Source organism: Fomitiporia mediterranea (genome assembly GCF_000271605.1).
Source record: "Fomitiporia mediterranea MF3/22 unplaced genomic scaffold FOMMEscaffold_3, whole genome shotgun sequence".
Taxonomy (NCBI): Eukaryota; Fungi; Basidiomycota; class Agaricomycetes; order Hymenochaetales; family Hymenochaetaceae; genus Fomitiporia; species Fomitiporia mediterranea.
Window position 1 is genome coordinate 2214654 of NW_006760388.1, and position 24603 is coordinate 2239256.

At 47.0% G+C, this 24603-nt stretch overlaps 11 protein-coding genes across 11 annotated transcripts; 5 read left to right on the forward strand and 6 right to left on the reverse strand.

Annotated features, from left to right (window-relative positions):
• Window positions 1-73: 73 nt before the first annotated feature.
• FOMMEDRAFT_104156 (glycosyl transferase) lies at window positions 74-718 on the reverse strand (the record flags this gene model as incomplete). Its single annotated transcript, XM_007263941.1, has 3 exons — window positions 74-187; window positions 249-387; window positions 443-718. Coding segments are annotated over 3 exons (527 nt in total), but the record flags the coding sequence as incomplete, so codon positions are not given.
• A 249-nt stretch (window positions 719-967) lies between these two features.
• FOMMEDRAFT_104161 (glutamine synthetase/guanido kinase) lies at window positions 968-4510 on the reverse strand. The gene is made up of 18 exons (XM_007263942.1): window positions 4391-4510; window positions 4324-4332; window positions 4246-4274; window positions 4133-4194; window positions 3820-4084; window positions 3754-3769; window positions 3642-3701; window positions 3491-3589; window positions 3279-3433; window positions 3203-3219; window positions 2988-3154; window positions 2925-2935; window positions 2416-2872; window positions 2034-2357; window positions 1909-1980; window positions 1601-1850; window positions 1361-1529; window positions 968-1301 (listed from the first exon to the last, which is right to left on the reverse strand). The coding sequence occupies exons 1-14, from the start codon at window positions 4482-4484 to the stop codon at window positions 2332-2334; spliced, it is 1467 nt and encodes a 488-aa protein (XP_007264004.1). The 5' UTR covers window positions 4485-4510; the 3' UTR covers window positions 968-1301; window positions 1361-1529; window positions 1601-1850; window positions 1909-1980; window positions 2034-2331.
• A 149-nt stretch (window positions 4511-4659) lies between these two features.
• On the forward strand, window positions 4660-6416 carry FOMMEDRAFT_119203 (26S proteasome subunit P45). Its single transcript, XM_007263943.1, has 8 exons — window positions 4660-4752; window positions 4809-5382; window positions 5436-5728; window positions 5784-6021; window positions 6075-6130; window positions 6184-6220; window positions 6276-6314; window positions 6374-6416. Exons 1-7 carry the CDS (start codon window positions 4720-4722, stop codon window positions 6281-6283), a joined length of 1239 nt encoding a protein of 412 aa, XP_007264005.1. The 5' UTR covers window positions 4660-4719; the 3' UTR covers window positions 6284-6314; window positions 6374-6416.
• Window positions 6417-7991: 1575 nt separating this feature from the next.
• FOMMEDRAFT_139189 (uncharacterized protein) lies at window positions 7992-9034 on the reverse strand. Its single transcript, XM_007263944.1, has 4 exons — window positions 8740-9034; window positions 8516-8674; window positions 8330-8461; window positions 7992-8248 (listed from the first exon to the last, which is right to left on the reverse strand). Exons 1-4 carry the CDS (start codon window positions 9024-9026, stop codon window positions 8053-8055), a joined length of 774 nt encoding a protein of 257 aa, XP_007264006.1. The 5' UTR covers window positions 9027-9034; the 3' UTR covers window positions 7992-8052.
• A 162-nt stretch (window positions 9035-9196) lies between these two features.
• Window positions 9197-12532, forward strand: FOMMEDRAFT_139190 (DEAD-domain-containing protein; the record flags this gene model as incomplete). The annotated part of the gene is made up of 12 exons (XM_007263945.1): window positions 9197-9258; window positions 9315-9530; window positions 9583-9640; window positions 9694-9935; window positions 9989-10213; window positions 10268-10412; window positions 10476-10779; window positions 10833-10990; window positions 11043-11222; window positions 11278-12111; window positions 12200-12267; window positions 12321-12532. The coding sequence occupies 10 exons, from the start codon at window positions 9197-9199 to the stop codon at window positions 11680-11682; spliced, it is 1995 nt and encodes a 664-aa protein (XP_007264007.1). The 3' UTR covers window positions 11683-12111; window positions 12200-12267; window positions 12321-12532.
• A 189-nt stretch (window positions 12533-12721) lies between these two features.
• On the forward strand, window positions 12722-13493 carry FOMMEDRAFT_26674 (ubiquitin-protein ligase; the record flags this gene model as incomplete). Its single annotated transcript, XM_007263946.1, has 6 exons — window positions 12722-12812; window positions 12871-12935; window positions 12999-13183; window positions 13236-13338; window positions 13399-13419; window positions 13473-13493. 6 exons carry the CDS (start codon window positions 12722-12724, stop codon window positions 13491-13493), a joined length of 486 nt encoding a protein of 161 aa, XP_007264008.1.
• A 317-nt stretch (window positions 13494-13810) lies between these two features.
• Window positions 13811-16324, forward strand: FOMMEDRAFT_104172 (mRNA capping enzyme, alpha subunit; the record flags this gene model as incomplete). Its single annotated transcript, XM_007263947.1, has 10 exons — window positions 13811-13920; window positions 13977-14039; window positions 14091-14175; window positions 14254-14385; window positions 14446-14529; window positions 14593-14672; window positions 14736-14876; window positions 14941-15132; window positions 15191-15362; window positions 15462-16324. The coding sequence occupies 10 exons, from the start codon at window positions 13811-13813 to the stop codon at window positions 15774-15776; spliced, it is 1374 nt and encodes a 457-aa protein (XP_007264009.1). The 3' UTR covers window positions 15777-16324.
• Window positions 16325-16847: 523 nt separating this feature from the next.
• FOMMEDRAFT_18106 (uncharacterized protein) lies at window positions 16848-18696 on the reverse strand. The gene is made up of 2 exons (XM_007263948.1): window positions 18223-18696; window positions 16848-18138 (listed from the first exon to the last, which is right to left on the reverse strand). Exons 1-2 carry the CDS (start codon window positions 18595-18597, stop codon window positions 17782-17784), a joined length of 732 nt encoding a protein of 243 aa, XP_007264010.1. The 5' UTR covers window positions 18598-18696; the 3' UTR covers window positions 16848-17781.
• A 1432-nt stretch (window positions 18697-20128) lies between these two features.
• Window positions 20129-21281, forward strand: FOMMEDRAFT_166181 (uncharacterized protein; the record flags this gene model as incomplete). Its single annotated transcript, XM_007263949.1, has 4 exons — window positions 20129-20796; window positions 20865-20882; window positions 20932-21110; window positions 21222-21281. The coding sequence occupies exons 1-4, from the start codon at window positions 20661-20663 to the stop codon at window positions 21279-21281; spliced, it is 393 nt and encodes a 130-aa protein (XP_007264011.1). The 5' UTR covers window positions 20129-20660.
• A 208-nt stretch (window positions 21282-21489) lies between these two features.
• FOMMEDRAFT_166182 (Nucleotidylyl transferase) lies at window positions 21490-22656 on the reverse strand (the record flags this gene model as incomplete). The annotated part of the gene is made up of 4 exons (XM_007263950.1): window positions 21490-21665; window positions 21746-21955; window positions 22021-22257; window positions 22314-22656. 4 exons carry the CDS (start codon window positions 22654-22656, stop codon window positions 21490-21492), a joined length of 966 nt encoding a protein of 321 aa, XP_007264012.1.
• A 184-nt stretch (window positions 22657-22840) lies between these two features.
• Window positions 22841-24277, reverse strand: FOMMEDRAFT_153211 (uncharacterized protein; the record flags this gene model as incomplete). Its single annotated transcript, XM_007263951.1, has 1 exon — window positions 22841-24277. The coding sequence occupies one exon, from the start codon at window positions 24275-24277 to the stop codon at window positions 22841-22843; it is 1437 nt and encodes a 478-aa protein (XP_007264013.1).
• Between the last annotated feature and the right edge of the window lie 326 nt (window positions 24278-24603).

Below are 24603 nucleotides of genomic sequence, written 5' to 3' on the forward strand. Positions count from 1 at the left end.
AACACACTACAATTATCACATCAAAGGGTATGGTCCCATTGCATCTTGTTACAATAACTTTAAAATATAAGTTGTTCATAGGAAGCCCATCTCTTCATCCAGAATATCACGGAACTTGGACTGGTCCATGGGTGGGAACGGAACTAAACTATTCATCGCAAAGGTCTCGATATCTTGTGCTAATGTCCTATAAGTGCCCCAGTCAAAGTGGTCCTTAGTGAAATACCTCTGAAAGAATCAGAACTTACTGAGTAGTACTCGCTTTCAAATGTCCGAGCTTGTCAAGTTCAGAAGCAAGGTCACTTTGGTGATTATCCAGTAAAGAGGGGTTGGGTACAACAATCATGGGTTTTCCCAATCTCAGGACGTCGAGAATAGTTCCAGAGCCTACATCGCATATTTAAGTGGAATATGTATTTCAATGAATTGGTTCGAACTCTACCTGCATGGCTTATAACTAGATTCGCAACTTCATACTCCTCTTTCAAAGTTGGTTTATATCGCCATGCTTCGATTTCGACACCGTGTTCAGACCAACTCCAGAGTTCTTGAGTACTGTTGCCGCTGTTCGACTTCGACTTGAATTGATATGTACCGCACTGAATGACAAGCTTTTCGAAGCCCTTATTGGACAGTGCCTGCAAGACTGACGGAGAGAGCACTGCGTCTACGAGCTCATTGAAGAACGTAGAGCCGACAGTTAGGAATGCACGCATTCACGATAGTCGCATTCAGTCAGCGAATCGTAAAAGCTGTGATAGTAAATTAAGTAATAAAGCAGTCAGTCGTGGGACTTTCGGGCCGATCGACACGGTGCTATAAATTTCTGCCAGGTCAACGCGACCAAGGTTATATGCTGCGCTTGCACAGAACGCATAACAGACATGGGCTACACTCTCTGCGTGTTAGGTATGTTGCAGTTAATCACCTGTTGAAACCAACTGACACATTTCTTCAGGATGCGGAACGATGGGAGTCGCTGTTCTTTCCGGTGTCATCGCCAGTCTTGAACAGCTGCCAAACTACATGCATCCAAACGGTATCTTTACACCACCCTCCTCCTCCTCCTCCTCCTCGTATGGAGTGCCAAAATGGGAGCACCACACTTCTGGGACGTCTACGCCAGTTGGCGCTCCTAACGCTTCCCTCCCCTCCCGCTTCATCGCGTGTGTAAGTAGGGAGGACACAGTTCACCAGCTCGTCAGGATTTTCCACGGCAAAGGCGGTTTGGGCGAAGCCGTGGAGGTTGTCGCTGGAGAGAATGTAGAAAGCGTAAAGGAGTCAGATGTGGTCCTTCTGTGGTATGTTCTTTGCTTTCATTTGTTCAAGTATACCAAATGACATACTTGTTTTTGTGCAGCGTCAAGCCTCAACTAGCACACACTGTACTTTCGCAACCCGGCATGACGGAGGCCCTCGAGGGCAAATTACTCATTAGCATTCTTGCTGGTGTTACGATTTCACAACTGGAAGCTATGGTCCGTCCCTCGACACGAGTGGTCAGAGCTATGCCGAATACTCCGTGCAAGGTATACATATGCCTATTCTTATTTCCTCTTCAATACGTCAAGCTTAGGGGAAGTTTTTATACTGTCCCTAGATTCGCGAAGGCATGACAGTAGTCTCTACCCTCCCCTCAGCTCCAGAAACCGAACTCAACCGCCAAATAATCCTACGCATATTCTCTTCAATCGGACGATGTCGCTTCCTACCAGAGAAGAACTTCGATGCTTGTACAGCAGTGAGCGCCAGTGGACCTGCGTTTGCATGTGTCTTCTTAGAAGCGATGGCGGATGGAGGTGTGATGATGGGTCTTCCGCGAGCTGAGGCTCTTGAGCTCGCGGCACAAAGTATGGATTTCTTCGCATCCAGTCTTATTTGGTCTCATTTACTTCGTTTTGGTGACAGCTTTACAAGGCGCAGCTCGGATGTCGCTGCAATCCGGGTCACATCCAGCGCAAATAAAAGATGCGGTTACCAGTAAGCCATTTGAGGCATACAATACCGGTGCATTTTTTTACCTTTGTGTCCAGCTCCTGGAGGATGTACTATCGCTGGCATTTTAGCTCTTGAAGACGGAAAAGTTCGTTCAACGATTGCGCGCGCCATTCAAGTGGCTACTGAACGAGCATCAGAGCTTGGACAGCCTGCAAAAAAGTGAATTCATAACACATGAATGTCTTCTAAAATGTTGTTCCGCATACAACAAAAACTGGAGAATTTAGACGGAGTACGATGTAACATTTGCTACAGGATCGCTTGGATACGGGGATTGTACAAATAGCGGACAGGACGTGTATAAATCTGATAGTTTCGCGGAATGACAGTGGTTCAAGCAAGCTCTAAGTACCGCTCAACTGTAAAAGATAAGCCAAGTTAGACAAGAGATATATAAGCAATAAAAGTAACCCTCACCTTCCCAGTTTGTCACAGCCTCATTCCACAACTTGACTTCATGTTGACGAGTCCCACCGAAATGCTCGACAAAATCATTCCCGAACACCGCTTCCTCACGAGCAATACTGTCCGGTTTCATCATCTCCTTCGTCGCACTTTCAAGTGACGTACTAAGCATCTTCACCTTTCCTGCCTGTCGATCTTCCGGTTTAAAGTGCGACACAGGTGGGCCTGGCTCGATGCGCTTATCGATTCCGCGAAGACCAAGTGAGAAGATAGCAGATAGTGCGAAATATGCGTTTGTGTCTGCACCAGTGATACGGATCTCTAGACGCGTTGCGGAAGGAGGGGCTGAAGGAGGCGAGATGATACGAATGGACGCGACACGAGAGTCATAGCCATATGTAACAGCATTGGGAGCCCAGAATGCCTCACCACCCACGAGGCGCTTATAGCCGTTGACCGTTGGTACCAGCTAGTACACACGTTCTGTAAGGAGTAGCAGCATCAATATCTAATACACGTACCGCAGGCATTACTGTTACATGTAATTAGGAATTAATATATTGAAAGTAGCAATATAGGCTTACCGTCGGTGATTCCGTCCAGAACACCGCCCAGGAACCACTCGCATTCTTGGCTCACGTATTTTAGATCGGAATATTTTGCGTTCTTACGTCCACCATTCTTCAATTCCTCGTCAGAGATTCCGAAGACATTTCTTCCGGCATGATCTCGTAGAGATACATGAATATGCCTAATAACCCTTTAGTTTCTTCGCAGAATTGTACCTAAAAGGCCATACCCGCTGCACCCAGGTAGCTGGATGGTAAACTGGTGTCAGCCTCTGGCTGAAAGGCGAATCTTTTAAGAGCACCCACATTTGCCCAAGGTTTCGCCATGAAGCTTGGTAATATGCCATGCTTCATGCCTGTACTTTTCGCAACGTATTTGAAAAGATTTGCATTATCTGCCATTCTCAGAGCGTGGGTGTATGCGAGAGCTGTTTCATAAACTCCCGGGCCAGTCTCAGTATCTATATGCGTTCGTTTGTTAGAATCAATCATGGCAATTGTAGCAGAAATGCACGCACGGTGCCCTTCGATCGGGATACCAAATCGAAGGCTCTCATCGAAGAGGTCGTGGAAATAGTCATTGTTCAACTGGGTACGTAGAAGTGAATACCCGTGCACTGAAGAGGGCTAGTAAGTAGTTAATTCCCTCATCATCTGAGGATGACTAACTCCCGGAGGTCAATGGTCTAAGGTCAGTGAATTTCTTCTCGGCAAGGCTGTCGGGTGTCTCTGTAACACAAGATTAGAGTGTATTCGATGCCCAAACTTTGAAATAGCGGACCATTAAATTGGAAGTACTATTTCTATCGATAAATAAAGGAAGGATGCAAAGAGGAGGAGTTCTTACCTCGTACTCAACGCCTGCGAAGCAATTCCATCCTTTATCTTTGGCTCTGCTGATAGTTCTTCGTAGTGTATTTCGAGGACAAACGCATAGCGGCTCCTTGGTTTCTGGGTCAAGAAATGATACAAGGAAGAAAGGGACATTCCCTTCCCAAGGAATCCTGCGGTATGTTGACAAGTCTATTTGGGCGATGACGTCCCGGTATCCATTATCTTTATTTGATATTAGTAGTTCTCGAGAGTAAACGGCGTCATGAATATCCCAGCCACTATAGCGGGTTAGCCGTGACACGAGCACTTTTATACCGTCGACTCACAATATTACGGAACAGAATCCGAAGCCATCCGAAGACGCTGCGCTCAGGAACTTGTCCTTTGACTACAAACAGATTAGATCACAAGACGTCCTATAATAAGCTCCGTTATGCACCATAAACTTGCCGCGCAGGACGCCATCGACTACACTCTGCGTCAGGTATGAAACAAAGCTTATAGTCTCAACACTGACCATCTATACCTGTGCAAGTACATACGGGGTTTAATACCTTGTTATACTTCGTAGAGGTGGGACGAACCAGCGACTTTAACTTTCGTGTCTGATTGAAGCAGTGTGATTAGATCTTGCAGTGTCTCCGGGGAACCTGATGTGGGAATCTCTTGGGCGACCATGTCTATGGCTCTCGTCTCACGAAGTGGCAGGAGCTTCGGGGAGGAAAGAGAGGTCCAAAGATAGCCGCGGAATCCAGAACTTGAAGCAGGACAATGCGCGTCGATCATTGCTTCACACGGGCAAACAAAAGCCAAACACAGACGCGTCTAATTCATGAGCCGCGTCACCCTTTGCGCTCATTCGACCATCTACCACTTCTCTTGGCCTTACATTCCTTCTGCACCTAACTCAGCCATGGATGAAATAGGAATCGAAATCCAGAAAGAGGTAAAGCTTCATATTCTCATTTTATACGCTGCAATCTGACTAGAAGGCATCTAAAGGAACCGACTTTCGAGTCTGTCGTGTCCGAGAAGTCCCAGCTCATGCAAGAGCTGCAGGAGGAGGACTTGTACATCAAGTACAAAAAACTTACCCGCCACCTTGAGATGCTCGAGATTCAGGAAGGCTACATCAAAGATGAACAAGCTAACCTGAAGCGCGAGCTCATCCGCGCTCAGGAAGAGGTCAAGCGGATTCAGTCTGTCCCCTTGGTCATCGGCCAATTCCTTGAACCCATCGATCAGCATACTGGTATCGTCGGATCGACCACCGGCTCAAACTATGTTGTTCGCATTCTTTCCACTCTCGATCGTGAACTCTTGAAGCCCTCGTCTTCTGTTGCTCTCCACAGACATTCCAATGCTCTCGTCGACATCCTTCCACCTGAAGCGGATTCATCCATCTCCATGCTCGGAGCGGAAGAAAAGCCAGATGTTACCTACCAGGATATCGGTGGAATGGATAGTCAGAAACAGGAGATTCGTGAAGCGGTGGAGTTACCGTTAACACACTTCGACTTATACAAGAAGATCGGAATAGACCCGCCACGCGGTGTCCTGCTGTACGGTCCACCTGGTTAGTACATATGTACTGCAGTGTTAGACTCCTAGCTGACATTTTCTTTGTAGGTACCGGAAAAACAATGCTTGTCAAAGCCGTGGCACATCACACGACTGCTTCGTTTATTCGGGTCGTTGGCAGTGAATTTGTGCAAAAGTACCTTGGTGAAGGTCCTCGAATGGTCCGTGATGTCTTCCGACTAGCACGAGAAAACGCTCCGTCTATCATCTTCATTGACGAAATTGATGCGATTGCAACAAAACGTTTCGACGCGCAAACTGGTGCCGATCGAGAGGTGCAACGTATTCTGCTTGAACTTCTCAATCAGATGGATGGTTTCGACCAAGGAAGCAATGTCAAGGTAGGGATTTGTGCGTTTTCCTCTCTTTCATGTTCAATTATTGAAAATGCCCAAGGTCATCATGGCTACCAACCGTGCCGACACCTTAGATCCTGCTCTTCTCCGTCCTGGACGTCTGGATCGTAAAATCGAATTCCCTATGCCTTCTCGAAGAGAGAAGCGTCTTATCTTCCAGACAGTTACAAGCAAGATGAACCTTAGTCCAGACGTTGATTTGGAAGATTTGGTTTCTCGACCAGATAAATTGTCCTCCGCACAAATTGCTGCAATTTGCCAGGCTGCTGGGCTACAAGGTGAGTAACATACCGGTCTCCAGCCATTGAACATCTAACGAACGAGTTCGCAGCTGTACGAAAGAATCGCTATGTCATTCTTCCCATTGATTTCGAAGAGGGTTGGAAAGTAAGTACAAAACAACCTAATCCCCTCTCCGAGCTCACAATATTGGTGTTTAGCAAGCGGTTAAGAGATCGGATGAGACTCTCGAGTTCTGTAAGCACGATTTCGACTCTCAAACCGACTTTAATAATGATTTTCGTGCGTTTAGACCGGTAGATACCTCAACGCACCTTTTAATATGTATTTCGTAAGTCAACTCGCCACATACTTAATCGAATGCTTCTAATCTGACTTGCTTCTTTCAAGCTTGCACCTTGTAATTTACATCACCTGCAAAAACCATATGAAGACCTTGTCGTTAGATGCAAGTCTTATTAATTACCTTCTCATTAGCGCGGCTCCGTCACTTTGACGTCCTTTTGGTACAACGCAGAAGGGCGTCCAGTCTTGGGAGCTAGATTGGAATATTTTATCCTGCCTACAATCAAGCCTCCTCGTCAACCTTTGTGACGGTTACTGAGTATCTTGGCACTGGCTCGGAGGTGAACTGGCGGGAGACATTGACCAATATTGCCTCAAAGACGCCTATAGCAAAAGTCAGACTAGGTAGGTGGTGGAGAGAGACCTCAAGGCCGTTGCCTTTAAGTTTGGTGATAACCATGTTTCAATCGGTTCCCGGGTGAAGGTGGAAGCACGCTGTGAAGCTTTAGCCATCACTGCTCTTCTGAGCTACCCACCTTGTGTATGTTAATTTTGTTTGTCTGTCATTGCAAATCTTTTACAGACTTTATACAGATTTATGTACCCTATGTACTGCAATAGCAAAGACGAATACGTTCTATAGTTTAAGCTCTGTCCCCTGGAACTGCTGCTCCGTCACTTTAGCGTCTTTCTGCAATTACACAACAGAATGGCGCCCATTCAAACGAGCTAGAGTAATATCTTTCCCGTCAAAAAAGCAAGCCCATGTTCGGGATTTGTTTACTCCAAGTTGGAGGTGAACGCGCGGGAGACACCGTTCGTACGTTTCTTTCTTGTCTCCTTCCAATATGACCTGGAGTAGTCTGGTGAGTAATGAATATCATTTACAAAGTACTTATGTTGACATTTCATATCATAGCCTAGACCGGTTGAATACAATATCAATATTCTAGAGTGATCCCAAGGCTGTTTCAAAAAAACAACGATGTTATTGTATAAGCAATACAGTTTGTCGGCGACTCTGTACGCTGACTGTTCAGCATACCTATCAGAAAGACCTACGTGCTTGACGTGCTCCCATGTCACTTGTCTGTTACGCCTACATGTTTTGCTCGGATTATTAGGCGTCTTCTGTACTCATCCATTCAGAAAGGCACTCAATCTATTGAGCTAGATTAATGACTAGCTTCCCGTTCTTATTTTGCCAACTTTACGATGCTTGTGCTATCAGACCCCGGTTTGATACCGTTTAGGGGGTTCACACGCGGGAGACAACTTCGCGCCTTGGATACCCTTTCTTTCGTACTAGGGTACTAGGAACTTGTATAATTTCGCTAGGTGAGTGGCTTACTTTCTTTTGCTTTTCTTACGCTAACGCATCACTAAGATAGATTTCTAGTGGTGATATCTTCGAATATAAGACCTATTAACACCAAACCGATGATGCATTTGCTCTTTCATATACTCTTGGGCATGGTGGTTTATGCATCTCCGTTTCGCCACTCTTAAACTTGTTAGCTCTTCAACACTCTGGTTGGCGTTCTTTATCCCACGCGTCTTCCTCATTTTACGAGAGCAAGATTAACACGGGCGATTCACAGACGTGTTCGCTCACCGAGTCTTTGGCGTTCTTGTAAAATAATCAAGTCAACGTCTGAGATGTGGAGCACATCCTTTATTACTAGTCACACTTGTACCTAAAACCCATTTCAACCGATATATGCATGTTTTCAAGTGAATTCAAAGTGTAAAGGCGCGAATAATAGTGGTTGTAGTACACAAAACTACGATGACGCTGTAGGCTCGGTTGGTGCAGCATTCTGAGCTGGCTCATCCTTCTGGATCCCTTTCTTGAAGTATTCCTTATCTGAGTTATACCATTTGAAAAAGAGTGGTACGTCGTTGGCGACTTGACCTGGCACGCTTGCCTGAGCGATGAAACTCGGGATACTACCTCCTGGCGTACTCGATGTGGCCATCCTTCAAAAAATAAAAATAATAGAAATAGCAGTGAATTAATGTTACAGTTCCCAAATGCCTAGGGAATCTATTAAGCCTTACCTCCATTCAGTCTTTCCATTCTCTAATTCAAGGAGCCTCTCAACGGAGACATAGCGTCCACGAGCTCCCTTCAACTCGGCCTTGGACATCTCTTCATCTCCTGAGACGTCAATCGGAATTGATACTACAATTCTGACAATAAATTGAATTATAGGATAAATACGTTTGCAAGATACGTCAACGTACCCAGTCCTCTTTGGTGCGGAAGTGTCCAAGTGTATGACTTGCAGGACTGTGAATGATCTGTTACTGATCGGCGGAGCGAACTTGTAGTGCAGGTTCCAGATCGTCGCTTCGTCGGAGAGCTTTTTCAGTTGTACGACGTTATCAATGTTATGCACAAATCTAATTATGCATCGGTTCAACAATTAGTCGCGTAACAAACCATTTTATATACATGGGAAACTCACTTCCGTTCATGTTCCGGCTTATTAGTTCCCAAAGCAAACCAGAACTCGTCGAAAGAGATCTCTTCAGGAGCATGTTCGCTCACTCGACAAAACCACGGCTCCTCGTCGTCAGCTTGCTTGGGAGCTGAATAGCCCTTAACGACGCCCTTAGCGTAGTCCTTCGTGTGTTTCCACTTTGTTGTAGCTTCAGCCAATTCGCGTGCTGCTTGGATAAGTTGGTCCTCTGGAGGTATGTCTGTGGATTTCACTGGAGTGAGGTTTAGTTTTATTCCGGATGACAGAATCATTGTACTCGTTGTGGGCTGCGGGGAGGAAGGAGAAGAGACGCCGGGATGTGTGAAATTGACATGGTTGCAGTTCGGACAGCGCGGTCTAAATTTGGACGCACTATTTTCGGCGGTCGATCAATTTTGAATTTATTTCTCCTCGCATGTTGGTCAAACCGCCCGCGACGGTCATGGCGTCCAATGCTTTGGCTGGCTCATGGACATCCTTACCTACCCCCTTGACTTCATGGATGTAAGCCTATTGGCAATGTTTCTTAGAATAATACCTGACGGGTGTTTTACCTTTAGTGTCGAAGTAATTGACTCACTAGGATTCACACAAATGACACCAGTCCAGGCGTCCACCATCCCACTGTTCATGAAGCACAAGGATGTCGTAGTCGAAGCGGTGACAGGAAGTGGGAAGACTCTGAGCTTTGTTATCCCCATCATTGAGAGACTCGTACGAAGGGAGAAGCGATTGCGAAGGTCGGAAGTCGGGGCACTTGTCATTAGCCCAACTCGGTGAGCAGCAACATTCACTATGGGATGGATTTTATAATCTGATTTGTTGCAGAGAGCTTGCATCACAAATACACTCTGTCTTTGAACTCTTCCTCAACTCACAGCCCAAGGCAGGTGGATTTGGAATTTGGCGAAGCGCTTACTTGACTGTATGACCTTGCAGAATGCATCCTCTGGGACTGACGAAGATAATCCGGAATCTCGAGACGATTTACTTCCACCTCCTTTACTCTTAACTTCATCAGCAGACTCGTCTCCTGCTGAAGATGTCAGGCGGTTCCTGGACACGGGTGCTGATATAGTCATTGGGACACCAGGACGCATCGAAGAATTTCTTCTTGGGAAAGGTCGTGATGTTGTGAATGTGAAGGAGCTCGAGGTGCTAGTGCTCGACGAAGCTGACAGGTGCGGGTCTAATCCCTCTGTACCAAAATGCATTATACTCAATCAATGCACAGGTTACTGGATCTTGGTTTCACTCAATGCTTGACCCGCATTCTCGCAGCTTTACCGAAGCAAAGACGTACAGGATTATTTAGCGCGACTATGACGGATGCGTTATCCGAACTTGTCCGTGTCGGCCTGAGGAATCCAGTCCGCGTCGTGGTGAAAGTCGAGGCAAAGAAAACCAAAGACGGTAAACGTATAAGAGAGAAGGTAGAAGAACGACGAGTTCCGGCTACGTATGCATTTTATTTTATTGATTCCTTTACAATACTAATCTCGCCAAAATCTAGTCTTCAGAATTTTTACATCCAATGTAGACCATCAGAGAAGATGGTACAACTAACGCGGATCATAAAGCGCGAGACTGATGAAGCTGCATCGTCTCGGTTTATCGTTTATTTCGCAACGTGCGCTTGTGTAGATTATTTCTTTCGGGTACGCAAACCAACTTATTTATTAACGGGAAAAGAGAAAAGGTAAATTGATTCCATCCCGCAGATACTTCCGCCTTTACTCCCATCTGTCTCTTTCTTCTCCCTTCATGGACATATTCCTCCGGCAAAACGCACCTTATCACTTCGTTCATTCAGTACACACGCGTCAACTCCTTCCTCGCCTGCTGTTCTGCTTTGTACGGATGTCGCAGCACGTGGACTCGACTTGCCGGACGTTGACTGCGTCATTCAATTCGACCCTCCAGTAGATCCCAAGCAGTTTAGTCACAGATGTGGGAGGACAGCGAGAGCAGGGAAAGATGGCAGGGCTTGGGTATTGCTCAGTGAGGAAGAACTTGGATACGTTGGTATGCATGTCCCGTTTTCTGTGTTACCTCTAGCTTGCCTTACACAATCGAAGATTTCCTCTCCATACGCAAAATACCACTGAAGGAGCAGCCACGATTACCGCATCCAGACTCACAAGCATCCGTTGATGATGAGGAAGATCCGGAAGTTGATAACATGTTGAGCAAAATGAGGGCAGTAGTTCGCAAGGACAGGGATTTGCATGACAGAGTCGGTTTGATCAACTATCCACCCTAATCAAGTGGCTAACACTGGAACGCAGGGTGTTAAGGCCTTCGTCTCCTTCGTTCGCTCATATTCAAAACATGAAGCATCATACATTTTCCGATTACAAGATCTCGATCTAGTCGGTGTTGCGAAGTCGTTTGGGCTTTTACGGCTTCCGAGAATGCCTGAGCTAAAGGACGTTGTGGGGGACAGCTGGCAGGACGATGATATCGAGGTAATATGCCCCACCTCCGCTGTTTTCATTCTCTAATACTAAAATCGAATTCTAGTGGGACACGTACGCGTATACTGACAAGGCGCGTGAAGCACAACGTTTAGCTACGTTGGCTAAAAGCACCTCAGCAGAGGTCCACGCGCGTCGTGAGCAAGACAAAAGGAAACGCGCAGAGCAGAAGCAGAAGAACGCCGCTTGGAGTAAGGAGACTGCCAAGCAGGCGGAAAGAGAGAAGAGGAAGGAGAAAAAGGCTCGGAAACGAGATTGGCTGAAGAGCCAGAAGTCTACCGTGCATTTTGCGGAGACAGACTCGACGGCGGGCGCGAAGCGGAGTAAGACTGGGGCTGATTCGGATGCGGATGACTGGGACGAACTGGCGCGAGAGGAACGGATGGCGAAGAAAGTGAAGAAGGGAGCATTAGATAGCAAGGCGTTCGATGAAGAGTTTGTAGATCTTTGATTTTATTATTATCATTATGTGGCTTCTATACACTTGTAATTGTGGTGGTAACGGTGCTCCGAGTTGACCAAATATTAGAACAAAATGGGCCAATTCGGAATGATCGGATGCAGCACAAATAATCAATTAGGTGGCGTGAATGTCTACGCCAGTCTGCGTATGATGTGCCCGAAAAATAAAAAGACAAGAACGCCCAGATACGAACTCCTACGCCGTCGGCGGTTCCGGACTTCGCGGGTTTGTCTGATTCAGATCTACCAGCCCAAAGTACCGACTCCGGCCAAGGTTTGACTCATCTCGAGGCAATTTCTCTCCACGATTGAGAACGACGCCGACATATCGACGTTCGCCATTCATCCATTTTTTAGTGTAAAACCGAACAAAGCCTGGTGCAAGTGCAAAGATAGTGTGATCACGACCCATTCCAACCTGTGAAAGAACAAAGGAAGGTATGAGATATGGGTACATGAAAAAGCGATACATCCGTAATGATGGAGCTGAGATGAAAGAAACGCACATGCTGGCCAGGATGGAATTGCGTCCCTCGTTGTCGAACGATGATATTACCTGGGATGACTGCTTGGTCTACGTGTCCTCAGTTTAATTCAGTATCATTATACAGGTGCGACAGGGCATACCAGAAAACTTCTTCACACCAAGACGTTTGCCTGGCGAATGTCCATGGTTGCGGACGGTGCCTCCAGCACGTTTAGTGGCAGTCCTGACTGAGCCAAGGCCTGCACGAGTAAATGTAATTATTGTTCTGTTTTACAGATTTGATGAACAAGATAACATACCGAATAGAGAGAATGGGCCATGAGGCCGTTCGGTGAGGCCGCGCAAAGCAGACAAGAACACCATTTTGCGACCAAAGAGAAGGGACGACGGGACGAGCCAAGGCAAAATAGTGCAATATTATGTAAGCGTGTCTACCTTTAAGACGGCGTGGCGTGTCTCGCAGCATTGCCCTACTCATCTCTCTTTCGTCCCGCACTCCTGCCACCCGAAAAGTCTCCTTCACCATCCATCCTTCGACATCATGGTCATCCTTCGTACAGCCGACAAAGAGAAGTTCACCATCGACCGCAAGGTCGCTGAGCGGATGAACCTCATTAAGAACTTGCTTGAGGGTGTGTATGCGCCGCCTATTCTGCGAACGACCCTCGCTCACGATCGCCTTCTCCCTAGATGTTGGTGAGCACGAGGAAGAAGAAATCCCAGTACAAAACATCAATTCGACTGTGATGAGAAAGGTATTGTGGACATGCATACTCCCCGGGTGCGGTCTTACTGATAGCGTTCACTGCGACTTTCAGGTGCTTGAATGGTGCGATTACCACCAAAACGACCCTCTCCCGGCTCCCGATGAATCGACAGCCGATGAATCTCGGAGGCGCACGACTGACATTAGCGAGTGGGACCAAAAGTTCATTCAGGTTGACCAAGAAATGCTGTTTGAGATCATTCTCGCAGCAAACTATCTCGACATCAAGGCTCTTCTGTGAGTGACCAGACTTCTCATCTTGTCTTTGTCTTCTCATCCTCTTGTGAAGTGATGTCGGATGCAAGACCGTCGCCAACATGATCAAGGGCAAGACTCCTGAGGAGATCAGAAAGCTCTTCAACATTGCTAATGACTTCACTCCGGAGGAAGAGGTGTGTGGCGTCTCATCAGCCACTTTACTGGTTACTAACATGATTTCGCCACTCGTTTAGCAACAGATAAGGCGCGAGAATGTGAGTTTTCCGCAATCGCACCCTTTAATACGTATTACTGACGAATACTCTAGGAATGGGCTGAGGATCGCTAAGCACCTTTTCACAGCACTTTCTCCGCACGCTCTTCTTCCCCTTACATAGCCTTTCTTTACCGTTCGGTCGTTACCAACCCAAAGAATTAAGTGATGTACTGAATTTTAGGCGAGATTAATTCATCGGATTCGCTCCTCTGACTATTGCGTGCTATTGTAAGACAAATTTAAAAACATTCGTGACTTTTAAGTAAGAAATCGACGTACTGCGCTCTCGAGCCCATGCACTTGAAAATTAAATTGAAGTACGGTGAAGATGGGGCGTGACCTAACCAAGTGAAATCTTACATAAGAGCTTCGTAGTCTTGACCTGCTCTATGCCTCATACTCCTCGAATACCAGACATCCCTGGTGAAGTTCTCGATCCAGGTTTCTCTAACAACCTCCAAAGGATCGTGGCACAGTTATGTCAAGTTAATAACACGAGGTATTTATAGTCTTCCACTTGCTTAATCTTGCGACCAAGTCTGTTCTTGTTTGTAGATTCCCTGGAAGTCAGCCTGTTAGTTTCGCTAAGAAGGATCTTGAAGTCCTCGAACATGAAGAGTTAGTATCGTTCTGGCTTGTTTGTCTTCTCTGTTCTCATGTTAACTGTAGCTACTGGGTTTGCGAGAAATCTGACGGCATTCGTGTGCTGTTCTTCGTGTTGACCGACCCTGATGGTGCTCAAGATGTATACCTTGTGCGTGTAACATGCGCTAACTCATGTTGGCTGGGGGTCGCTGACGCGTTCTTCTGTGCTATTTGTCCAATGCTTCAGATTGACCGGCATAATAATTATCGTGTTATCAGCGGATTCTTCTTTCCTCACCATGCGGATCCAAAGAAGCCACTAGGTTCTACCATTCTCGATGGAGAATTGGTTATTGATACAGACCCAAGGACGAGGCAGGTCAGAGTCTAATCCTTTAGTGTCTGAATTCTTGAGTTTAATTGAATTGTCTACTCATAGGATACGTTGCGATTCCTTGCATTCGATTGCTTAGTCGTAGATTACCAGAATGTCATGTCCCGAACTCTGGATAAGCGATATGGCGTACGTCCGATCACTCTCTATATGCTTGTTCTCCAAAAGAACTTACAGTCCTATGCTCGGTAGAGGCTACAAGAATGGTTCTTCAAGCCATTCAAGAAGATGATGCAAGACCATCCATACATGGCACAAAATCAACTTTTCGAGTGAGTCATTCATTCCTACGTTTCATCGTATATGCAATTCTTATCGGACGACGTTTCACTAAGTATCAAAGTCAAACCGATGAACCTATCATATGGACTGGAAAAAGTATTCAACGAAGACATCCCCAAGCTTCAGCACGGAAACGACGGCTTGATCTACACGTGTCTGCAATCACCTTATGTAGTCGGCACCGACCCCAAAATGTAGGCAGGCAATCCTTCCCGTCATCTCCTTGACGCTGTTAATCATGCTTTACCACCCTGCCAGTCTCAAGTGGAAGCCACCTTCCGAGAATACGATTGACTTCAAGCTAGTGTTACGTTTCCCGCCGGATCCGCAACGGAAGGATGAGCCTGACTTCACGGCGAAACCTATCTTTGGTTTGCATGCCTATATTGGTGGGAGAGATAATTACGAACCTTTTGATGAGCTTTATATCGATGACGACGAATGGGAGAGGTATGTCCACTCGTTATATGCAACCCGAATGATGATCCTGACGTGTTGTACGCCGTAGATTAAAGACCTCCGGCGAACAAGTTGACGACCGCATCGTCGAAGTATTCTGGGAGACGAAAGAGAAGCGATGGCGATTCATGCGGTTCCGAGATGATAAGCCAAATGGAAACCACAAGTCCGTAGTTGACAACATCATACAGTCGATCATTGACGGCGTGGAGAAAGAAGATGTAAGTGGATCAGCGCAAACTATTCATTCATCTATTTTGTGGAGAGACAGGATCATTAACTATGTTGCGCCCGGGTGTATTTTGTTCACCTGTTGACAGCTCTTGGCACGTAAAGATACGATTCGTTCAGCATGGAAGGCCCGGGCTGGGCAGTCGTCGGGTGCACCACCTCCACCTCCACCCGCGGCGCAATCGTTATCGCAAGCGCAAGTGCGACCCAGAGGTAATCCACCTTTCATACAGGGTGGATCTGGACCAGGGAATGGGCCTCCTCCTGCTGTTCGACAAGGCGGTCCCGACGGCCAATTCTCGCGTCAAGCACCAGGTCATGTCGACCTCCGATACGGGAAACTACAAGAATCGCCATACAGTAGAGTGGGCGGCCCGCCCACTTTCCTTGGTTTCAATCGGTGATGCCGGCGGACACAGAGTGCTAGAATCTCACTCTCAGGCTCGGAGGTTATTCCCTTATTTTCATCCTTTCTTTTTCGTTTTGTATTTTTGTATTCTGGTACGCGCTGATCATCAACCCGTACCGCATGAATTTCACGTCGTCGTCCGTGTCGGATGATGTATGATTCCATGATTCTATCTACGTGTGTATGAAGCCAGGCCCTTTGTCCGAGCATGCGTGTATCTACATGTGTCTTCGATCTTGTTCCTGTGGACGTCGTGCCAACGCCAGTGCCAGTGCCAATACGCAATTCTACTCGGTCATCTCCGCGTTTTATGAGTGGAGTTAGTTCCTTTTTGCATCGTCATGCATTTGTCCTCTTCCTGCTCATCTCGTGCTTTCAGTATCTCCGTATCCTTTTTGTCTGATGATCGCGGTATTATGCATTCCACATTCATATTCCCAAGTGATGATTTCTCCTTACGTTCTCCAGTCCTGTTCTTCTGCATTTCTATCTTTTTCTTTTCTCACTTCCTCAGCTTTTTCTCTTCTCACTCCCATCACTTCCCTTCTTCTATTGAAGTTCTCAATTCCTTATTGCTACTGATTCCACCACAAACTCGGTGTTTGTCAAAAAAAGACCCGTAATATATTAACTATTCTGCCCAAAGCGTATCCATCCGCTAGCTACGTGCGTACGAAAAAGCACAGTACAGGAACGAAACGTAGCTATACTGAATATGCTTATACTAGTACTGCCACCTATTTACCGAATTTACTCAAACGAAGCACGTACGTTACGTTACGTCGAACAGACGCGCGTGTATCAGAGATCCTCAGTGAGAAAGATCTTCGTGATAGGCCTAGGTGGAAGGCGTAGCGGAACGCACTATAGCATGGAAGAGTGATACGAAGACGGGAAACGAGACGGATTTGATGACACAAATAAATGAAAAAGAGGAAAATGAGAAACTAGATGTAGATGCTGAGATTGCGCCCTGCGCCTTTGAAAGGCAGTTAATAAATAAATTTGTCGTGATGGAGTCGTTAATCAAACAACAAAGCAAAAAAGAACAATTTGTAACTGAGGCAGTGAGAGCGAGGTTGCGAGAGAAAAGGGAGGAAGCAGAAAGTGAGGTTAAAGGAATTGTCTCCGCAAGAAATTTCGAGTTATATTTCGAGCGCGGATACAGAAACGAGATAGGTAGGTTTGTTTTGCATATCTATCTTTACATTTGATTTCGAGAAAGGAAAAGAGTCAGACGAGAGACAAGGCAAGACGAGACAGTTTGATATGGGTTGGGAGATGGTATGAAGACGAGCGAGCGCGAGCTATATGATAGATAAAACTGCAAAGCAAGATGTAAGAATAAATGGCGTTAAAAGCAAGAAATAAATGGAAGAGGTCATTAAGACGGAGAGCATGAAGAAAAGATAAAGAAGTCGTGAAGAGAGTAGAAGATAAACGTAAACGTGAAGACGTTACGGCAGCGCGGGCATAGCCCACATTGCACAGATGAAAGTCAAAAAAATATAAATGCAAGGCAATGATGAAAGAGAAACAAAAATGTAGCGGAGATTGTGGGCTGTCATCAGTCGTAAGTCCGCATCAGGACGTTAGAAGCCAAAAAAGTATACAATGAAAGCGAAGAAGAACGTGAAAATAAAACGTCGTGAAGAAAGGCAAAAAAAGGTTGGCGCAAGTCAAGATTGCTTTTGGGCTGGGGCCAGGGACCATTTCGCCGCAGATCGTTAGGCACATGGTGATAGAGACATGGCACCTAGCGCAAGCGAATAAGCGGTTGTTGTGGGTTGTGCAACGTGCACCAGATTGTCGTAACAAACGTGATACGAATGTGTCTGTAGATAGAGGAACAAGAGGAAACGTCGAGATGGCGTGATTGTTCTTGTGTATATGCGCAGGTCGTGAAAGCGTGTCGTGCAAAAGGAGGATAGAAAATGCGCGTGGAACAGGCGAGGATAACAGCGTGCGTTGACTATATGCGGCTTGCTTTATACATGATCTTAGATAAAGATCACATCGCCGAAACGGTCGTCGGCAGATTCCCGTGGTGCATCGAAGCCGCCGAAGGACACGGAGCGCATCATGGGCAAAGCATTCAGCATGCTCGGGCGCCCGACGAACGGTGGGAGCAATGCGCAAGAATCGATGCTTGTATCTGCATCCGCGATCGTGCAGTTAATTGCAGGTGCGTCCATGAAGAGTGTTTCATACCGCAACAGTGGCGTGCGCGGAGATGATTCTGGCGTAGACTCGACGGACGAGGTCGACTCTTCGGATGCAGCACGCGAACGCGGTGGTGTCATCGGTGGCACGGGAGAGATGGACATAGCAGCGAAGGGAGTCGTCAATGAAGAGGCCTAGTCATGCGAAAAGTAGGCAAGCGCAGATAAGGTGAGTAAGTACGAAATCTATCATCTGCAATTGACACATAAGGAACTGACCCCTTGCGACGCGTCGGAGACCCGGAGTGCTGTGTCGTCGTCGACTGCGTCCATCACTGCCGCTGCAGCTGCGTGTTCGCCTGTAGACTCCTGCAAGGTCTCAACCAGACCAAGCTGGAGTGTGTTAACGCGTTCCAGATCATTTTCATTAACGTTAGCGTTGTCATTATCCTCCTCCTGCTGTCCGTCCAAAATCCTCCACCACTCAATGTCGGCAAGTACTCTACGTCCACTCGTTTCCGAGCCCGTCCGACGCGGTCTGGTCGGAATACCCGCGTTGAGAGCGCCCGCTGCAGAGAGCGAGAGCGCACTTGGGTATGGGCTTGTGCGCACCGAAGTGGCCGACTCAGAGACAGTTCGTCGAAGAGAAGGCATGGTGAAAGGTGCGACTAGAAAGTAAAGCGACGAGAGAAATGAAACAAAGAAACGACAGCGGGTTAACGCGTCGTGAAGGCGAAACAGAGGAGGAAGTGGAGGAGGATGGGGAAGGAGGGGGAGAGCGAACAAGGTCGCTGGCAGTAAAATATGGAATACGGATTTGGATGTGAAGAGTCGGTCAGTCCGGCAACGGCCCGATGCACCCTTCCGCAAGCGACTCTCTCGTACACGCCGTTACTCCGTATACGTTCTTAATCCACACCGAGTACCGACAGATTTGATCCATTGATGCTCCAGCGGGCATGTACAAAGTGTTTCCCATGTTTGTGCATCGAAGAGAGATGCAGAGACGAGTTTGGATCGATTGAGCTGGCTATATGCGCGTCAAGCTAAATCATGCAGTCACGCGTCATAGGTTTCAAAGGATTTTCATATTTATTTACAACCCAAACACTTTGCTGTATGCCGGCTTTCCATCTTCGCTTCTATCCCTCTCGCCTATATCTCAACAACGGAATGAATCTGTAACAAATTCATGCATCGCTCATCGTTGACGGCCAAGCGTATATTTGTTTTTATCCGCGTACAACGCACCGAAAAGCAGTGACCAGATCCTCCATCTGGTCTGTCTGCCGAGGCCCCGTCTGTCCGTCCCTACTTTGCTTCCCTAGCAATACGCACATTTCTCACAATCCCAGCACATCCGGCTGACCGTTGACGTCCTTGGCTGATTGCCGTTGCCTTCCTTTCCGTCGCCCTTCGCATCCCAGACCCCCAACTGGAACGCATAAAGAAGCATACACTGAGGCACGCTACCTACTCCATGTGTGCCTTTCACTTTATGCATATGCGCCATTTACTTCCTCCGATTTCCCAGCGCAAAATCACCGCGCATCCGTGATCGCTGGCACCATCCATATGCATATGACAATCCGATGGCTTTGACCTCATTATTATTTCAGCCTTCGATTGCATATCAGACATCCCCCATCTATCAAACGAAATAAGGGAAGATGTAATGCAGACTTATCGCCAGTTGGACATTTATTATAGCCCTGCTGCTACTTAGCATCGTCATGTCCATGCTCTGCCGCAGCCAGCCGATTGGATGCATGCTAACTCAACGACGTTTCCTGTACGAACGGGATCCCGTGTTATCCGAAGCTTTGCACCCGTAATATACTAGGGATCGGGCGCAACCTTTCACCCACGAAGCTCAAATGAAATGGCTGTCTTGGGTAGCTAATTTCACTCACAAAGTCACCCCTGAAACTGTCTGCCATGCATCATCGCGTTACCGAGTTTCCTTTCATTCTCTACGCGGTTATTTATTGAGGTAGGAAGTCGGTCTACGACGGGAAAGGTACATATGATCGCGTAGTTTCCTCTTTGCGCGCTCGATCACGGAAGACTGACGGCACCGACGTGCAAGTGGGCTCAGCAACGCCCCGGAGAGTTCTTCTCGGATGCACCAACGCGAACAATAGTATATGAACAACGCATGCAAGAACAAGAACGATGTCATGGAGCAGCGAATCATCTGCCAGTGCCGTCCCAGCGACGATCTCTTCTGCATCATCCTTTCTTTCATTAGCACGCAAAGACTTATAGCTTTATGTGCTAGAATCTCGGCCGAGGCGCATGGCCACGGCGAGTCTTAGTTCCTTACCTGTCACTTCAAGACGCATCGGAGGGAACCAGAAGTCTCATCTCGACGAGCATACGAAGCACATACACACGTGCACATAGCATTTCAAAATCCCAGACCTTACCTTTGCTTCAGCTTTAAAACGCCGAATACAGGCTGAAACAACGCATTAATGTCTTAAAATCATTCACGCGAGGCGCCTGGAGTGTAATGCGCTCCAAATCATTATGCGGGCGGTGGCTAAGAAGTCCTCCAAGAAATTACAGTTAGCTCTCGGCGTCTGACGTCTCGACATATCAACCCGAGCATCCCACCCACTCAATTCAGCGAAGCTGTTTCACTATCCACTCAAGGGCCTCTTCCCTGCCACCTACGAGTACAAATAAGGTCGTTTCAATCAAAAGCTGCACCGATGAGTGGCAAACCGCGAGATCATCCCCGTAAGATAGATCCGCCCTTCCTCCCAAAGCTTATATTTGTGGTGGGCACACGACAGCAATCCCCGGACAGACACACTGCACCCCCAGATCAGCTCATCCTTCTTATAGGTCAGATACATAACTCCAGATTCGCGCGTAGACCGAGGACTAGGATACCGGCAAATACAAGATGATAGGCCCACGAACAACGTTTAGTAAGCCCGAAGTACACATGCATTCATTCACGTCTGACTCTATTACCAGAAGATGACAACTTGCCTGCGGACAAGCCGCCTGGAAGTGCAGAAGACGCAGGAAGTCGAAGAAAGTCGGAACGCCGCAATACTCATATGCTTAAAGTATATTACCAATATATTTGTGAAAAGCCATGTACACTTCAGAGCCCATTTGCTGGTCCTTTGTGCCTTCCCTTTGTGAATCCGGTGCGTTGTACGTGGGTTTTCTTGCCGGAATGTGAATTGAGAAAAGTTAAAAGCTCACACATGTCTTTTGACGTTTGTAACTTTGTTGAGCGAATGAATTTTCCGCTATAGGAAATCAAGCACACAGGGACACCGCAAGAAAATGAGCTCTCAATCCCGAGAGATCCTTGATGGCTTCACAAGACGAAGGGAACAGAACGGGCGCATCACAACTTTGCGCTACGGCCTCAACACTTCGAATCGCGACAGTAGCCGCCCATGTAAGACGGTGATACTATCGCAATGATACAAATACATTCTAAAATATCCATCTAGCCACCATCAGTATTTCCGTCGAGCCTGAACGGAGAAGAACCAACCTAGAACAATTTTTTTAATTCTACTGCTTTGATGCCCGACGAGCAACGAGATATTCTCGGATGAACGTGCTGCTCATCTTCGCTTGCCGGAGCATCTCCATATCCTCAGAGTCGAGGTTAGCCGAAGTAGCTGATATGACGTCTATAACGAAGCATTCTAATGCCGGATATTTCTTCTCTTCACGTAGCTTCGCGACTAGAATAAACGTAATTATAAACGTCAGAAAATTACGCACCTCTCTGTGCCGAGACAGATATATATGAAAGGTCACCCACTGGCCGAAGCACCTCCCAGGGTTTCTTTGCTTACTACAAGAACTTGGATATTCGGATCTACCGCTGTAGGCCCGTAGACGTCATCGATAGGAACGACATCGTAGACAAGACCCGGTTTGAAAAATTCCATAAACCTTCGAACGCGTTCTATCCGAAGGTCTAAAGGTTCTATAACATCTTTGTTTACTTTCTTTTGAAGTAGCTTGTCATCTACGTGCAACCAGGTAAGTATGATGCAACCCATGCGGATGAGAGAGAAAAAAAAAGGTAAGTACCTGTGACGCCGACGATAACCTTCTCATGTGCAATCCACGCTGCCATGCTGAGGAGTATTTTATGACCTGAATGAAGATGGTCGAACGTCCCACCCAAGGCGATAATGGGAAAGGTCGAGGGATTCATAGTGTTCTTCTCAGTAGCACTGGGGACTTCTAATGGTGGAGCGTTCGTTGACTTCAGATGCGTTATGCGAAGAGTCGAACTCCATTGAGGTAGTGGATAAGCCGTCGAATCTAACAGATGCATCATCAACTTCAAGTAATGTTGTGATATCGGCTGGCTGACATACCGCCTTCTAGGAGGAATAAACCTTGCCACCCATCCTTACTGTCGACACATACTTCCGCATCAAAGCCCTTCAACAGTACGTCCACATCCATGAGTATCCTATCCAACTTTTGCGCAGCACGCGTAGATTCCACATAAACAGAAGCCAGAAGTGTCTGCACCTCATTCCAGGTTCCTGTATGGCTCAGTTTCGCGTTTGCATTAAACAGTCTCGAGAACAAGATAATGAGCAGTCGTTCCGAAGTTCGTTCTGTTGCCTCTGCTATCGCAGGCAGGAAATCCGGTATTTCATAGAAGTTCTCAAGCGTTAGAGCCAAAATCGCATGAGAATATGCGGATGTCATTGTGGGCAGACAAAGAGCACCTTAACACAGTCATTGCGAGATATGATGACGATGAAACCCTTCAAGGAGACGCGATTGAGGTAAACGGGAATTGCCGGTCACCATAATTTGACCAAATAATACGCATATATTAAATTATACATATTCCAATAAATCTACACAAGATATCCAAATAAACGCTCGTCTAAATCACTGCCGTAGTAAGTTGCCGTTGAGGCAACAGTCCTATGTGGAAAGGCTGCCATATTCCCCAGAAATGGTCACTCGCACCCACCGAAGCCTCGACATTGACACCACGGGACTTGCAGAGGGAGATAAAATTCTCCCAAAACTCAGCAGTTGACGCCCGTGCTCTTGCAGGAACATATTTAGTGAAGTCACCAGTATCGAAGTAACTTCGAGGACGGAGAAATCCAATAGTTCGTAGATATGGAATGTCATCCCGTTTCAGCAACGACTCGAGGAATCCAGATACGAAGCGTTGTCCTTCAAGATCGCAGCTGGGATCCAATCTGTAGCTGAACGTTGGAAGCCTAACCAAGTCGATCCTTTCTAATGTCTGATGTTTGACCCGGAATTTCTCCAGGTCCTTGACGACAGGCCTCTGCCCAAAATCCAGCGTCAAAGAAGTCAGTCCCGGCGTCTCCGCGATACGGAAGAGCGAAAGAGGTGATAGCCTCTCATCCATGTGAAGGCAGCGCAGATGTCTTAGATTTGGGTATGGAATGCTTGTGCGGGTTGGGGGGTATCCAGTCAAAGGGTTCAAGGCGTTGTTATGTAGTACGAGACTATGTAGACTCGGTGCGTTCAAGTTACCAAGCTTGTAGGCAAGAATAGCATCTGACTTTCTGATCACCAGTATACGTAGATTAGGCAAAGTAATAGGATGCGAAGATAGCTGTTTCGTGATCAGGACTTGGAGTGACGGAGTGCCACAGAGCAGTGTATGAAGACGAAAAGCACCAAAGACGCTGGAACACTCAATCCTTCGAAGGCGTCCCCTTTCAGAAAGAGAATGAAGCGTCTTGACGACGCCACGAGTGGCATAGTTAGGCAGTCTGCCCGTGCTGAAGAAGTCTGAGAACACTAGAACATTTGGAGCGAGCCGTAGAACAGTAGCCAGAGAATCTATGCTGTCTTGTTCCCAATAATGATCTTGTAGGATTACTTCCACACGTTTAATCCAGCGCCCATAGTATTCCTCTTCGCCTTGTGCCTGGTGAAGGCGAGACAGGGCGTCTGCGACCATTCGGGCTTGACGTCCGCTCCTAATGATCACATACTCGAATAGGAATGGCAAGACGAGCCTTCGCCATTTCCGTGAAACCAAACTGATTGCAAGCTTCACGTTCATAGCTTCGTCGTAGAGTCCATGCAAAATGATACCTTCGTTATCTTCCGCATATGCTTCAATCGCACGTACGTTTGAAATATCAAGGATACCCGGAATGTAGACAAGAAAGTCAAAGATTCTGAGCCATATTTCTGGCGGCAGTTTCGCGTCAAAATTGTACGCCTTCGGCACATCGTCGAGGGAAGCCTGAGAACCTAACAGTTTAACTTGAGTGGCATCTAGTATGTCGGCGAGCAGTGGAGAGGGCGAAGGAGAGGCTGTTGACATTGGTAAGAACCAACGTTGTCAACAACATACAATGCTGGTCGTGCCCTGGTATGTCGTATAAGAGCTGAGCTTCGGAACGATGATGGTCGGAGTGAAGCGGAGCGTGGCGGGTGGCGGACGGTTAGGCTAGTATTAGCCCAGCAAACATAGAGAGATGTCGATCACTTCGATATTCGTCGTACGCAAGAAGTGAACCGATAGTGAACGTGTAAAACAAGAGTCAAAACATGCAGGTAGCGGAAAGAGGGATATATGTCATCAATATCGTAAGTTCATAAGAGCATCGGCAAGTCCGTTCATCTGGAACGACGCGGCATTGGTAATTA